This window comes from Monodelphis domestica, chromosome 1 (assembly GCF_027887165.1).
Source record: "Monodelphis domestica isolate mMonDom1 chromosome 1, mMonDom1.pri, whole genome shotgun sequence".
Classification (NCBI taxonomy): Eukaryota; Metazoa; Chordata; class Mammalia; order Didelphimorphia; family Didelphidae; genus Monodelphis; species Monodelphis domestica.
This window is the reverse complement of record NC_077227.1, coordinates 92,502,105-92,516,640: the sequence shown is the minus strand read 5'-3', so window position 1 is coordinate 92,516,640 and position 14,536 is coordinate 92,502,105. Positions and strand designations below refer to the sequence as shown.

General features: G+C 34.0%; 1 protein-coding gene across 2 annotated transcripts in view; it reads left to right on the top strand.

The window, feature by feature from the left end:
• PLPP4 (phospholipid phosphatase 4) overlaps positions 1-14,536 on the top strand; it is a 214,206-nt gene that overhangs the window by 176,102 nt on the left and 23,568 nt on the right. For both annotated transcript variants that reach the window (XM_001376673.5, XM_007478903.3), the window contains one exon: positions 1,600-1,770. In XM_001376673.5, the coding sequence (XP_001376710.3) occupies positions 1,600-1,770 (171 nt within the window). The remainder of the gene's footprint in view (positions 1-1,599; positions 1,771-14,536) is intronic.

Below are 14,536 nucleotides of genomic sequence, written 5' to 3'. Positions count from 1 at the left end.
CTCCTTTGGTAATTGGTATTTATCATCAACACAGTATTTACTTGTAAGAGATTATTAGAACAATTGAAGAAGGATTCAAGACCCTATTTGCAGGAAACATAAGGAAGTTTGCATTTACAATGTTGACATTGGTTCTTTGCTCTGCCTTAGCCATCAGAGGATTCAGGGGGTAAAATTTTATAAATGTTTATTTTGAGGCATAGTGTCTGCTGTCTTCAGACTCATCTTGTCACTCTGGAAGACAGACTGGAGTAATTTACCCACATTATTTTGTTTTTTTTTAGGGATAAATATTGGCTAAAAATGAAAGAAGTGAATAAAATGGTAAAATTCTGGTAGGAAAATATCATTTAAAAGTGTTTTACAATCATGGATTCATAAACATTTGATTTAAAAGGGACCTTAGAGCTCATTAGTCCAGACTTCTCATCTTACATTCCTAAATTCACTTATTGGCAGTGCCAGAGCTAGAATGACCTATCCTCATTCCCAGTCCGGTTCTCTGTCCACTATTTATGGTGACATGAACAAAATTGAATCATCAAATACATTATTTCTTGAAAAGGAGCCAAATCAAATAAGAGAGTTTCTAACATTATATATAATAATCGGGTTGTGTGGACAGACTTTAAAATTTTATATAACAATTATAGAACAAATGGCCATGTTAAAAAATTTACTTTGAGATCAGTCATGCCAACACCCTAACATCCTGATAGTTTTTCTTGGCAACATAATTTGAAATCATAACATCATCTTTTCCATCTCTTTGCTGAGTTCTTTCTCAAATCTTCCTTAAACATTGGTAGATATGAAATTCACCATCTTTTACATTTGGACAGTGGCAACATTGGGCATTCATACTGATTTTTTGATGTAGCATAGTAGAAGGAGAAAAACAAATGTGTCTATATCTGGTTGATTTCATGTTGAATGAATTGAATGAAAATTCAAATAATGTTCTTGATTTTTTAATTCATTCACTAAACTGATCAATATCACCAAGGTTACCAGTTGTCCTAGCATCACCTTGACAGACACAGCTATTCCTACTTTTGACTCTCTGTGATACTAAATGTTTTCATACTGTTGTCTCAGTTTACTCCTATGGAAAATGGGAGTGTTACCTATGTATATAGCGTAGTGATATTATTAAATTAGCATGTTAACATCATTTATTTTTAGTTACTTGAAGAAAAGTCACTCCACAGATTTCTGGTGCTATTGTGATTCTTTGCAGTCACTGATCAGGATGATGTCCAGATTATTTTTACCTATGAAAAATTATGAAATTCATTTCTAACTTTATACCAATTAGTTTAATGTTTTCTGGTGCTTAATATTAGCTCAAATTTATATTATTCTTTATGGATGACAAAAATACTTTCCTAGCAACAGCCCTGTGAAATAAGTAGAACAAATATTACAATCATTTGGCAGCTTCAGAAACGGGATGTTTTCCAAGACATTTGGCAATTTCTAGTTAGTGTTGCTTTTGGACCTCTGGTACTGACTGGTCTTTTGATACTCAATGAAGGGCTCTTACAACTCCATTATTAACCACTGTTTTAGGTAACATGTTTTGTTTTTCTTTGTCAGTTGCATTTTCGGGCCTGGGCTTTACAACCTTCTACTTAGCTGGGAAGTTGCACTGTTTCACAGAGAATGGGCGTGGGAAAAGCTGGCGACTCTGTGCAGCGATTCTGCCTCTGTATTGTGCCATGATGATCGCCCTGTCACGCATGTGTGATTACAAGCATCACTGGCAAGGTGAGCCCTGGGGATGTCTCCTCCATCTTGTTTGTATCTGCATTTTGAAGGATGCTCTATGGGAAAGGGGATGGATTTCCTTTTTTATTTGACCATATTGAGTTTTGTTGTCAAATTCTTTACATTGTCCTGAGCTCTATTATTTTTCAAAAGACAAAGCTGTGTGAACATAGTCACTTGGGAAAGACCAAAGCACATGTTTCTACATTGGGTAAATTTGTTAAACAACAGAACTGATTTTTTGGTTAACAAATGCAATAAAAATAAATGGTGTGGAGGATACTCACCATCCATTGTCCTTTTCTGGGAGATGGGGTATTAGGAGTAAACTCAAGTGGTATAATTTGGATAGACAGCTCTAGGCTAAGGATGACCTCAGTTCTCATACTGATAGGAGATTGGCTCCTCCAGTTCTGTTATGATTTGTATATGGGTTCTACAGTATCACAAGCCAGGAATCTAGTTTAAAACAGATGGCTATGAACATTCCCAGCCTGCCTTCTCCATTCCATCCACCATGATGATGTCTTCATATCAAAAAGACCTAGGACCCCAAAATTCCAGCTGCAGTCATGCCAGCCTTAACTAGTCCTTCCTTCATACTCTATTTGTTCTTTCCATATGCTCTCTCTTTGCTGCATATAGGTCAATTCTATCAACCAGTATTTTGGGAGATATACTAGCTTCCTTCCTAATATCTAGCTCCCATCAATGGTGTGGTAGCAAAGTCATTATAATCAGGTGTTCTTTACTTTTTAGCAGTTTCCTATAGCCCTAATGCTCCAGAAGCTTCCCTAGAGGAATCTCTCCTTCATTGTGGTGCCTCCTCTGCTCTCTTCTGCCTTTTAATTTTACAGTGCCCCATTCTCCCTTCTGAAGTAAGAGTGAGAATTATCCCTCAAAGAAATTATTTTATGTAGTTTTGCCGATGGGACCATCAATTGGTCAAAATATTTCCTGATTTTCTCTATGATACCTGCTTTCATACTCAACTTATGGACCTTTTTATGCCTGAGTGCTGAATATTACACTTCGATATTTGGTAATGTTGCTACTGCCTAACTTGGTCACCAATTCCATTCACCGGGATTTGTTCTGAGTGACTTTTTACTATTTCCAAAATTTAATTGATTTTGAAAAAAATAAAGATTTCCTACTACCAGGATGTTCAAAAGAATATGCTATACATTCTACAGTCAGGAATAAAAGCAATCATTTCCCAACAAAGACAGTAATGATAACATTATCAAACTAGGTGTATGGCCTCCTGAGAGATCCTATGTGAAGTGAACCCTACCTCTCATTTAATTGAATGGATTATGAATAGTAAATATATTTTAAAAATCATCATGTCACTTTATAATTATTTTTGTCTCTGGAATTATTTGTTATACCAGTAATTTTATGTATCCTGATATACTGCAGATTAAACCATGACCCATGATCCATAACAAAAGAATTTCCTGACAAAATATGATAGAACACAGTTATAAAGTAAATAATTTTAGTGTTGTTTTGCAATAGAAGCATTGTGAAGGAGTTTAAGTATGTGATAATCATTAAGAAAGCTCTTCTTGCTTCCATCCTTCAATGAACTATAATCTCAGTGACAGGGGTGCTTTTTCTCCACTAATGCCACTTTCTCTTTCTCATCTTGTGCTATGGTCCAAATCTTTTGGCTTTCCTCCATAAGCCCAACATGCTAGAAAGCTTGCTCTGGTTACTTTACCATTTTATAGGTATAAATGTAATTTGATCTGTTCCTGTGTTATCTTTTTGTCTTGTCAAATTACCAACCCATCTCATTTTCTGGCCCATTTCCTTAATTATGTCTTTTACAACACTCATCACACATATTGTAGTTGGTTAAATGATATATCATGCTCCTGTCCACCATCTATCTTTCCATTGACCTCTGGCTCACATGTATTTGAAGTTTTTCTGAGATATTAAAGCTCACTGATTAGCAGTCATATAGGTATTGGAAAAAAGAAGTATTTTTTTGTGTCAGGAAGCAACCTAAAGTTACTGAAAAATAACACATAAATTCCTTCCTTCCTTTTTCCTTCCTTCCTTCCTTCCTTCCTTCCTTCCTTCCTTCCTTCCTTCCTTCCTTCCTTCCTTCCTTCCTTCCTTCCTTCCTTCCTTCCTTCCTTCTTTCTTTCTTTCTTTCTTTCTTTCTTTCTTTCTTTCTTTCTTTCTTTCTTTCTTTCTTTCTTTCTTTCTTTCTTTCTTTCTTTCTTTCTTTCTTTCTTTCTTTCTTTCTTTCTTTCTTTCTTTCTTTCTTTCTTTCTTTCTTTCTTTCTTTCTTTCTCTTTCTTTCTCTCTTGTTTTCTTTCTCTTTCTTTCATTCATTTTTCCTTTCTCTCTATTTAGTTACAGATGCTTGATTTTAGAGAAAATTGGGGACTTCATAATTCAGGAGTATTTACTCAAATGGAAGAAAATGCAAAAATTACAACTAGTATTAAGTTAATTTTGAACACAATTTGAGTTATTTCAAATTTTCTTTTTTTTTAGTGTAATAAAAATATGTTGAGTCTACTAAATGAAAAACCCTGGCAGTCAGGTGGTACAGTAGATAGGGTGCTGGACATAAAGGCAGGAAGATTCATCTCTCTGGGTTTGTATCTGGCCTCAGACTTCTCAGTTCCTCATCTGTAAAATGAATTGCAAAAGTAGATAGCAAATCTCTTCAGTATCTTTGCCAAGAAAATCCCAAATGGGGTCATGAAGAGTTAGACACAACTAAAACAACTGAACACTGCTGACAAATAACCCAATTTTCTACACTTCAGAAAAATACTAGCATTAAGTAAAACAAAGTATTTGACCTAGATTCAAGTCCTGCCTCTGACACATATTGGTTGAATGACCCTAGGCTAGTCACTTAATCTCTTAGTATTTTGGAAAATTCTCTGAGGCAATAAGTTATATAGAAAGTGTCAACATGTATTAATAAAAGGAGGTTTTTTTTCATCCAGTAGTTCCCTATATCCATGAATTCATAGGACCTGACCTTATTCCTCTAAAACTGTTAGCAGAATTTTAATAACTCAACAACTAGCTAAAATTTTGGGGGGAAAACATTTTAGGGAAATGAGATGATGAGGAGAAAGCCTCAGAAGCAGTAAAGATGGGCTATGACCCATATATAGGAAATGATTATCTCATTTTTTCCTGGAGTAAAGAGTTAAATGAGAATGTTCAAAAAGTATTATGGCCTAGGGATATATAACCAAAAGTCAATAGCAACATCAACAAACACAAGAGAATTTGTCACATTCTGGTGACATCTCTATCCAGAGAGAAATTGGAATATGCCATCATCCGTCTTTTGAGGATAGTTTATTATTAGTACCAATCCTTATAATCAAAAGGAAAACTCACCAATATGTACTGATCCAAATGTATCTAGATAAATGCATCAGCTGTGCCAGTGATTTTTTTTCTGTTAAATAGCTTTCTTTTAATGGTAGACTGGTTTATGCTACCTATTTTATTTCTCAAGTTTTCATAGAACTATGTTCTCTATATTTATATATCTTTATGTGTATATATGGGTATCTGAATGTATTTTTGTGTATATATGCATATATATATAGTTATCATATAGTAAATGACTTCTTAGCTATTTTATAGTAAGAATTGTTCTTATTAAGTTTTTTCTGGACTAGATGACTACTATGGATCCTCTCAGCTTTCAGATTTAGTAGGTCTATGATAGTCATTCACATATTTACTAAGTTGTTCCATATATATATATATATATATTTTTTGTCTTATGCTCCCTACTATATTTTAAGTTCTATGAAAGCATAGTCTCTCTCCATGTTGGTGAAACTATGGTACATATGCTAGAGCATGCCTAAGGGGGCTGATCCCTTCATCCCCCCTCCACACCCACCTGAGGACATTTTCTCAACATCTGCTTCTTTGCCTAGCAGCCCAATGGGAGCACTTCCTCCTTCCCCTGTCTGGGGTAAGGCAGGGGGCTCACATGTAGTGTGAAGGCTGCAGTTTTGGCAGTCTCTCAAAGGTTTACCACTGCCAATCTATCCTAATTAATTTCATTTTTTATCTCTTTTAATGAATGCTTATTGCATGAATTTTGGGAAGCTTTGATTCTTAGCAAAAATATTAAATGGATTTTATGAACACTAAAGGAAGTAGTGATTGCTTGGAACTATCAGGAGTTCATTAAAAAACAAGTCATACTATAATAACTTCATTTCTTTTTGGACATTGTTACTAGACTAGAAAATCAAAAGAAAAAGCTCCAAACAGAGAATACCTAGATTTAAAGAAGGCATTTAAGAATAAAATGGTAAAAGACATTCTCAATGAGAGTATAGCTTAATGGATTCAGATCTAATGTAGCAATCAAATACAAAGATTGATAAATTAATGGATTCAGATGGAGTAAGGTCTCTAGGAGAATGCTGCAGCAGTCTGTTCTTAGCCATGATCTCATCTAGTTTTATCCTTGGAAGAAGGTGTATATTGTATAGTTTATCAGATTTTTCAGGTGACATGTTAGATAAAGGGAAGGTTCATACCCTAGATGGCAAAGTTGAGATCCAAAAACATGATTTAGATTCATCTGGGTTAGAATATGAGATTAAGTTAGGCAAGATAAATTTTAATATGAATGAATATTCATTGCTACATTTTAGTTTTTAAAATCAACTGTAAATATATAAGATAGAAGGGGTATGGAGCAGGAACAGTTTAGGTAAAAAAATCTAATGTGTTTTTGGTTATTATGTTCTTATATTTGATATGGCAGGCAAAAAGTAAATGTAAAACATGTAATTTTATTATTAACATAATGTCCTGATTAGGGGAAGTTAAGGCCTCCACTATCATGTCCTGATCAGGTCACATGAAACATTGGATTTAGTTCTGGGATCATGTTTTAGAAAGAACATTGACAAAGTCAAAGTTTATCCACCTGGAGTAATCAAGATGATAAAAGGTTTCAAAACCATATTAAGATGTTCTTTTGAAGGAATTGGGAAAATATTGTCATTGAGACAATGAACTAGACTTGTTCTGTTCAAGCCCTAGAGGATAGAACTAGAAATGAAGGATGGAATCTAATCCAACAAGTATTATGGCATAGTAGATAGAGGATCAACTTCAGAGTCAGTTTGACATGTTCAAGTCCTTCCTCTGACTTTGTGACTCTTGTCTAGGCACTTAAACTCTTGGTGCCCCAGGAAATTCTTTAAGAATATGAATTGAAGCTTTTCTGATCTGTACTGATAGAAGAAATTTTCTCACCAAGCACTTCCTAGATTTCTTAAATAACAAAAAAGCATGTTTGTGTGTATATGTGTATGTGCGTGGATGCACAATTAATTACTATGTCAGGTATAAGTTATACTGAGACAAAAAACAAAGCAAAACAAAAAGATCTCTTGTTCTTAATGAGTTTGCATTCTATTAGGGGACTACGATATATAAATATACAAGTATTCAAATAGTGATTTGAGGAGGAAATGAGCTGTAACAAAACTAAAGAACTAAGAAAGTAGCACATGAGCTAAGCCTTGAAGGAATCTGAAGATGGAAACAAGGAAGGAACATATACCAACCATGCAGGACTGCCTATGTGAGAGCATGAGGCACGATTCTCCATAGAATGCCAGATTTGAGGAACAACAAGTGTGTTAACTTCTATACCTCCAAGTATGAAAATTGCAAAGTGAAAAAATTTGAGGGCAGTTAGGTTGCCCAGTGATTAGAGAACCAGGGCTAGAGTTGGGAGGACCTAGGTTCAAATCTGATCACAGATACTTCCTAGATGTGTGACCCTGGGCAAATCCCCCATTTTCCTAGATCTTGCCCTTCCATGTTAGAGTTTTTACTGAGACAGAAAGTAAGGGTTTAAAAAAAGAGAGAATGAAAGAACATTTCAGTAAAGGGGTCCAAAAGAGAGGAATTGTTTGCTTTGAGAGGTAATTCATTTTTTTTTTAATCCCTGATGGCCTTCCAGTGAAGAAGGGATGATCACTTGCTAGGAATGTCAGTAAGAGAACTTATGCATAGGTAGGACTTGCCCTAGAAAACTAAGTGACTTCTAAGTTCAATTTTTGCTTTGAAATTCTATGTATGAGGATCCATTAATTGTATATTCATGTCTCTATCTGGATTCTTCTTCATATGATAATTTCCCATCTATTATTTGCTGTTTTTTTCTAGACACTTTCCTTCTCCTTCTAAATCTTGTCTTTTTTCATGAATGTGAAGGCCTCAACATAGTACCTAGAGAATTGGGTTTTAAGAAGAGCTGGATTCAATCCCTGCCTCTGAGTAGTGACTGAGTGACCCTGGGCAAGTTACTCAGCTTCTTAGTCTTCTAGGAAAGTCTCTAACACTTGAAGATTCAGAGAAAGTGTTAACTTATATTGGCAGAGGGAATTTCCTCAACCTGGAATTGCCCATATGAGTAAAATCATAGGTCCAGTTCCTATTTCTTTTAATAATTTTTAAGACAGTCCACTATAGAATATTCTCTTTAGTAATACATATGACACTAGAAGAAATACACAGAGAAAGAAGATAATGGTACTTTTTTTCAGTTGTACTACTTGATCACATAGATATTTTTACCACAACAATTTTGCCTGGTCTTTTTATTCTCCCTCCCAACAGTAAATTCTTTGATAGATTGTAAGGGTCACCTTAGAAATACCGGTAAAGAAGCCTAGACCAGCTCTAATTTCAGAAACTAGCTGTACTTAGGCATAGAGGGATAGGGAAATTGGTACCTTGTCACTGGGTTATTGACAGTAGTTCCTGCCTGTCTACTCTGCACACACATCAGTTGTCCTACCTTGTAACTGTTGTTACAAGATTCTAGCATGACCATGAATTTATATAGTTCCTTAACATCCTGTAAAGCCCCTTTCCCAGATATTCTCATTGGCTCATCATAATACTTTTATCAAATAAGAGAGACATAACAATTTCTGTCATTTTATAGAAGAAGAAACTGAATCTAGGAGTAAAAGATTAAATTTTCTAAGGTCACACAATGTGACAGAACTAGTTATTATCAGGATGTCAATACATTTAGCACCTATGATTTCATTATCTTTAGAACTCTTCTCACAAATGCCACATATATCTAATTTAAAGAGTTGTCTGTGGCTTGATAAGATCAATTGACTTGCTGCTTAGTAAGAATAAGAGGCAGGACTTGAACTCAGTCTTCCTAGTCCCATATCCAGCAATCTATATACTATGCTATGCGACCTTTATTTTTGTCATCATTAGTATTAATAAAAACATGTAATTTCTTAGTACTTTATATATTTCAAATCCAGGTCTCTATACTCCTAACTCTATGCTCTTTCTGACATATATAATCACTCTATTTCATTATCTATGGATATATCAATTCAAACAAAAGATTCATAATATTAGAATCATAGGAAGATTATCTTTTCCAAGTCTCTAATTTTACAGGTGATAGAAATGAGCCACAGGAAGAGGAAATGCCATGAAACACACACACACATATAAATGCATACAATTATACATATATGTATAAAAAATAAAAAACTTCCAGAACAATGCATTTGGTAGATTTGATGAGGAGTTATTTTAATTATCTTAATATATAATGTTAGCACATTTAAAATAATTGATCATTATACTGACAAACAACAATATTCTTCACATTTTTCAAACCTGGCTGGATTTCTTTTCATAAAAAACAAAAAAAAACATTAACACAGAAATATGCTGGTAGTACAATACTATTAAAATGTATTTTTCCCCTTGGCTAATTTTTAGCATATAATGATAAAACTGAATTTGGGTGATTTGCAAATATCTACCGAGTTTTCTGGAACTTCAGTTCTTACTACCATCCTCCCAGTATGTACACTGGCAAATGTAGAAAAAGACCATTGAACCTTTTTTTATTCAGGATCATAAAGATGATGATCTCCATGTTCAAATGTTTCATCAATGATCCAAGAGTAGTTAAATGGGAATGATTTCATTTGGAAGGATAAGCATTTTTGGGGTCCATTATCACACTTCAATTTATATAACCAAGAGAAAGAAAGAAGAAAGTCATGGCATTGATCATAAGTTATAAATTGAGGTAGTTATGAGAGCATGTCTCTGAAGGCAATATCCCCTTGAGCTTTGTCCACGAATATTTATTTAATCAATCAAGAAACATTTATTAAATGTCTACTATAAACCAGGCACTAAGTAGTAGGAGTTCCTTCAGTATTCTTTCAGCAACAGGCATTTATTAAGCACCTGCCATGTTTAAAGTACTACAATAAGTTTTTTAAGAATGCATATACAAAAATGAAAATAATCTTGCTTCAAGGAGTTTACATTCTAGTGAATGCAATGTATAAATATCTATGAAGTGTGTACTTTGTTAAGTGCTGTCTTAAGTGCTAGACATTCAAAAACAAAAATGCAAAATAACTTCTACTTTCAAGGAGGTTATGGAGGCTTACATAATGCTACTGAAACTATGTATCTACAGCTGGTTTTATATGTTGGAGATAGAGTGGAGATAGGAGTTGAGTTCAATGTAAATTGAGTTCAATGAGTAAATTGAGTTCAATGACTCAAATTGTTCTTAATATTTTTTTAGTTGGGACATAAGCTATGGAACAACCAACCTAATATTTTCAATTATTTTCATGGCAACTTTGGGGAGATCTAATGATTACTTCTATAGCGATTCAGTTTGTATCTGAAGATGACTTGAAACAGTAGTATACTATGATCAATTATGAATGACTTAATTATTATCAACAATGCAAGGATCCATTTCAGTTCCAAGGAGCTCATGATGAAAAAGACATTGTTCTGCCATGGAAAGAACTTTAGGAATTCTCTGAATGCACATTGAAGGATATTGTTCTTCCTTTCATTTCCTCCATGAATTTTTCTCTAGTGTAAGCAGTGTGTGCCTTATATACATGGCAAAATATGGAAATATATATTGTATGATAACATATGTATATCTTATAAAATAAACTGCCATCTTGGGAACAGATAATATGGATCACAAAGTGTCAGAAAAGTTATTAAAATTGTATCAACATATAATCTAGAAAAAATCATTAATAATAAAACAAACAAAAAATGACTTGAAATAACCAAAGTAGCTGATCCACTTATCACCATTGACTCTGTTGCATTCCATCTTTTGTGAAAGTTATATGAAGGAAAGAGATGGAGAAGGACTTGAGTTCAAAGGAGAACTAATTTGAAAGTGATTTTGAGGGGTTTGATATTGGGAAAGAGGTCAGAGATTATATTTAGAGATTAAAAATTTGGTAGAACTTGAAAATACATTGATGTACCTGAAAAGAGATAAGAAAAAAAGTCTTGAAAAGAGAAAGAGAAAGAAGAGGAAGTGAAGTAAGGAGGAAGAGCAAAAGAAGGAGAAGAAAAACATGGACAGAAGTAGGAGTGTTTGAGCATAAGGATAGGTCATGAGATAAATAAGAGAACTTAATAATTAATAAACAGAAAAATTGGGAATGATTGTCAGCCTAATGTGGTGAAAGAGTGAGAATATCCAAGCTAAAAACATTTACATGCAGTTTGCCATAGAAGTTATCCAGGGGAACTACTAGGAAGAAATGAGAGAACTGAAAATGTCACTTCCAGCAAATATTAAGAATTGGGAGAATTTTTCACCAATCTGCCTAGTAGAGAATAGAATGTTTGTATTTCTTCTGTGGCCAAGTGAGTGCTATCTGTGCCACAGATGCAAGCTAGCCTTCTATCTAAAGAGAAGATAGAAGGATTTCATGAATACCCCTCAAGTTATTAAGGAAAATTTAAAAGAAAATATTCCTTATGTTTTATATATACATATAGATTAGATGATATTTTATATGTATACCTAAATTAAATTATTTTATTTATACAAATTAAATGTTTCTTAAATATGCTTATTTATATATGTATATGTTATGTGTGTATACACATATAATACACACACAAAAACGCGCACACATACACACAAATAAATAGTCAATGTAAAAAGAAAGGAAAATACTCTGAAGAGGTGGTGGGGAATTCTGACCTGTTTTAGAAGTTTGGAAAGTAGAAAAAATGTTACAAAAGAGAAAAAGAAGGAATATCAAACACTTAGAATTGATAAAAATGTGTCTTTCTCCAAAGAGAGTGAAATTGGACACTAGTGATAAAGAAGCTGTTTGTCCTCCATGAAATGATGATATGCATCCCTAGGTTCTGTTAGATGAGAAATCATTAAGGGTCAGAGGAAGAAAAGATGAGTAGTAGTGATTGTAGCCTCTTTACTGCAGGGTACTGAGGTAGCAAGATGTTGACCTGGTAACAATAATGGAGAGGTTAGCTATTTTCTTAGGGCATGAATTCAATACACAGAAGGGAAAACTCCCCAAACTTGTCAAACCTGATGACTGTAATCCATTTCTAGAAATTTGTGTGAACATAAATGACAGTGCTCAAAAGAAAAGAATTGTTAAAGGTTGAAAAGTTTCAGACAGGGAAATAAAGTCCAGAGTCAAAGGCAGTATTTTTCTCACTTTTGCCACTCAGAAGCAAAGAATTCAGTGGACAGGGTCAGATTTTGGAAGACAACAGCAGATAAGGAAAATTATATCTGAGACTGGGATTTGGATTACTGGAGCACCGTTTAAAAGGAGTCAGAGACTCCTGGCAAGAGATAGAATACACAAAACAAGGTCTTATAGAATAAATGTGTCTATAATTATGAAAAACTAATTAAAATTATTTTGAAACAAAAAGGAGGCTGGGTATGCATACATACATACATACATACATACATATATATATATGGAGTGTAGTTTCAATTTTTGGAGAAGAATAGTGATAGCTACCAGAAATTAAGAGGAAACAATATCTATATCAAAGAAAAGTAAAAAATCAAATCTATTCTCTCTTAGCTTTTTGAAATTGCATCAAGTATAGGTAACAAGTAAGAGGAACTACATATCATCTCATATTTTACCTCAAAGGTGTCACTAAAATGTTATTGGAACTAGCATTATAATGAGAATATGACTCTAGAAAGCTATACCTTGTATGATGAAACAAGATAGGTAGAAAGTAGTCTACTTTTATTATGAAGATTTCAGTCACACAATCTGAGAGTTGGAAATGAGCTTAATGAGCATATAGTTCCATTAAGATACCAAAGTGATCTCCATTATACTTGATGAATAGTTGTGTAGCTTCTTCTTGAGGATCTTTTGTGAGGAGGAGTATCTAAACACTCCTCAAGGCCACTCATTCCACTCCTGAACAGTTCAAATTTTAATAAATCTTTTCCTAAAGATAGAGACTATGTTTGTCTCTTTGTAGCTTTTATCCATTGTGTCTCACTCTGTCCTATGAGGGCAAATGGAACAACTCAAGTATCTTCTCCACATGACAGCTCTTAGAATATTTGAAGAGAATTATTGCATTTTCCTTGAGTCTTGTCTTTATACTAAACATGACTAGTTCCCTTAAATTATCCTCATAGACCACCTAAATATAATGGATATAGCATTTGGGAAGCAGACTACAAACCCCTTGATGTTTTTTTCCATTTTTGGAAGGATAAAATTATTATTAAAATGAAGCAAGAAATTATGAAATCTACTTTTGACCTAGAGAGAGCTCCAGCATATTTCCAGATTATGGAATCATGGTGTTATCATGAATCTATACCAAATTTATGATCTGTTTTTTCAAATGTTACATCTATTTTCTTTTTATCACAACTAACATGATATACTCTAATAGCAATATAATTTCCATTTATGTCTATTTTGATCTTTGACATGCTCTATGCCACATATGGAAACTCCATCCTGACACTTCCTAGAAAACATCATATAAATTTCAATTCTACTCACATTCCTGGAATTCATTCCCTCCCCATTTCTGCCTGGTAGATGCCCTGTCTTCCTTAAAGTCTCATCTAAAGCCTCACTTTCTATAAGAAACCCTTCTTTGCTTTTCTTGTTCTTAGTTCCTTCCCTATGGATTATGTTCAGTCTTTCTTCCTTATATCTTATTTGTACTCAGTAGTTTTCATGATATCTCTCCCGCTAGACTATGATGGTTTTTTTTCTTTGTATTCCCCAAATTTCTGACACAGAGTAGGTAGGAATATTCTTGTTTACTTGTTTACTATACTCCACTTGGGGTTATCTTTTTTGGACTTTGGTCACACCATACCTTTACAACTGTGCTCAGTTCTAGGTATAACATTTTAGATCCAAGGTTATGTAGCCAAGAGAGAAGAAAAAACTGGAGAATATAACATATAAAGATCAGTTGAAGAAACTGGGAATTAATCACTTCAAAAAGTCTTGTGGGTCATATCACAATGGCCTTAACATATTTGATTAACTGTCATTTGTAATAGGAATTACATTTGCTCCACTTGGTTTGGATGTCAGAAATAGGAGGAATGGGTAGATAGAAAATGAGTAAAATTCGATTTTATGTCAGGTAAAACTCTTCTTCCAATTTGTACTGTCCCAAAGTAGAAGGTCTTTCCTTGGAAGGTAATAAATTCCTCTTCACTGAAGGACTTACAGCCAAAGCTCAATGACCACTTATCAGCCATGATGTCAAAGGGATTCCCTTTTAATTGTGAGTTGAACTAGGTTCCCCCCAGTCATGAGATTCTGTGATTTATAATTCCCTCAGATGGACACAGCCTGGTGCTAAATGCAGTCATTAGAAGATGGATTTTTATAAGCCA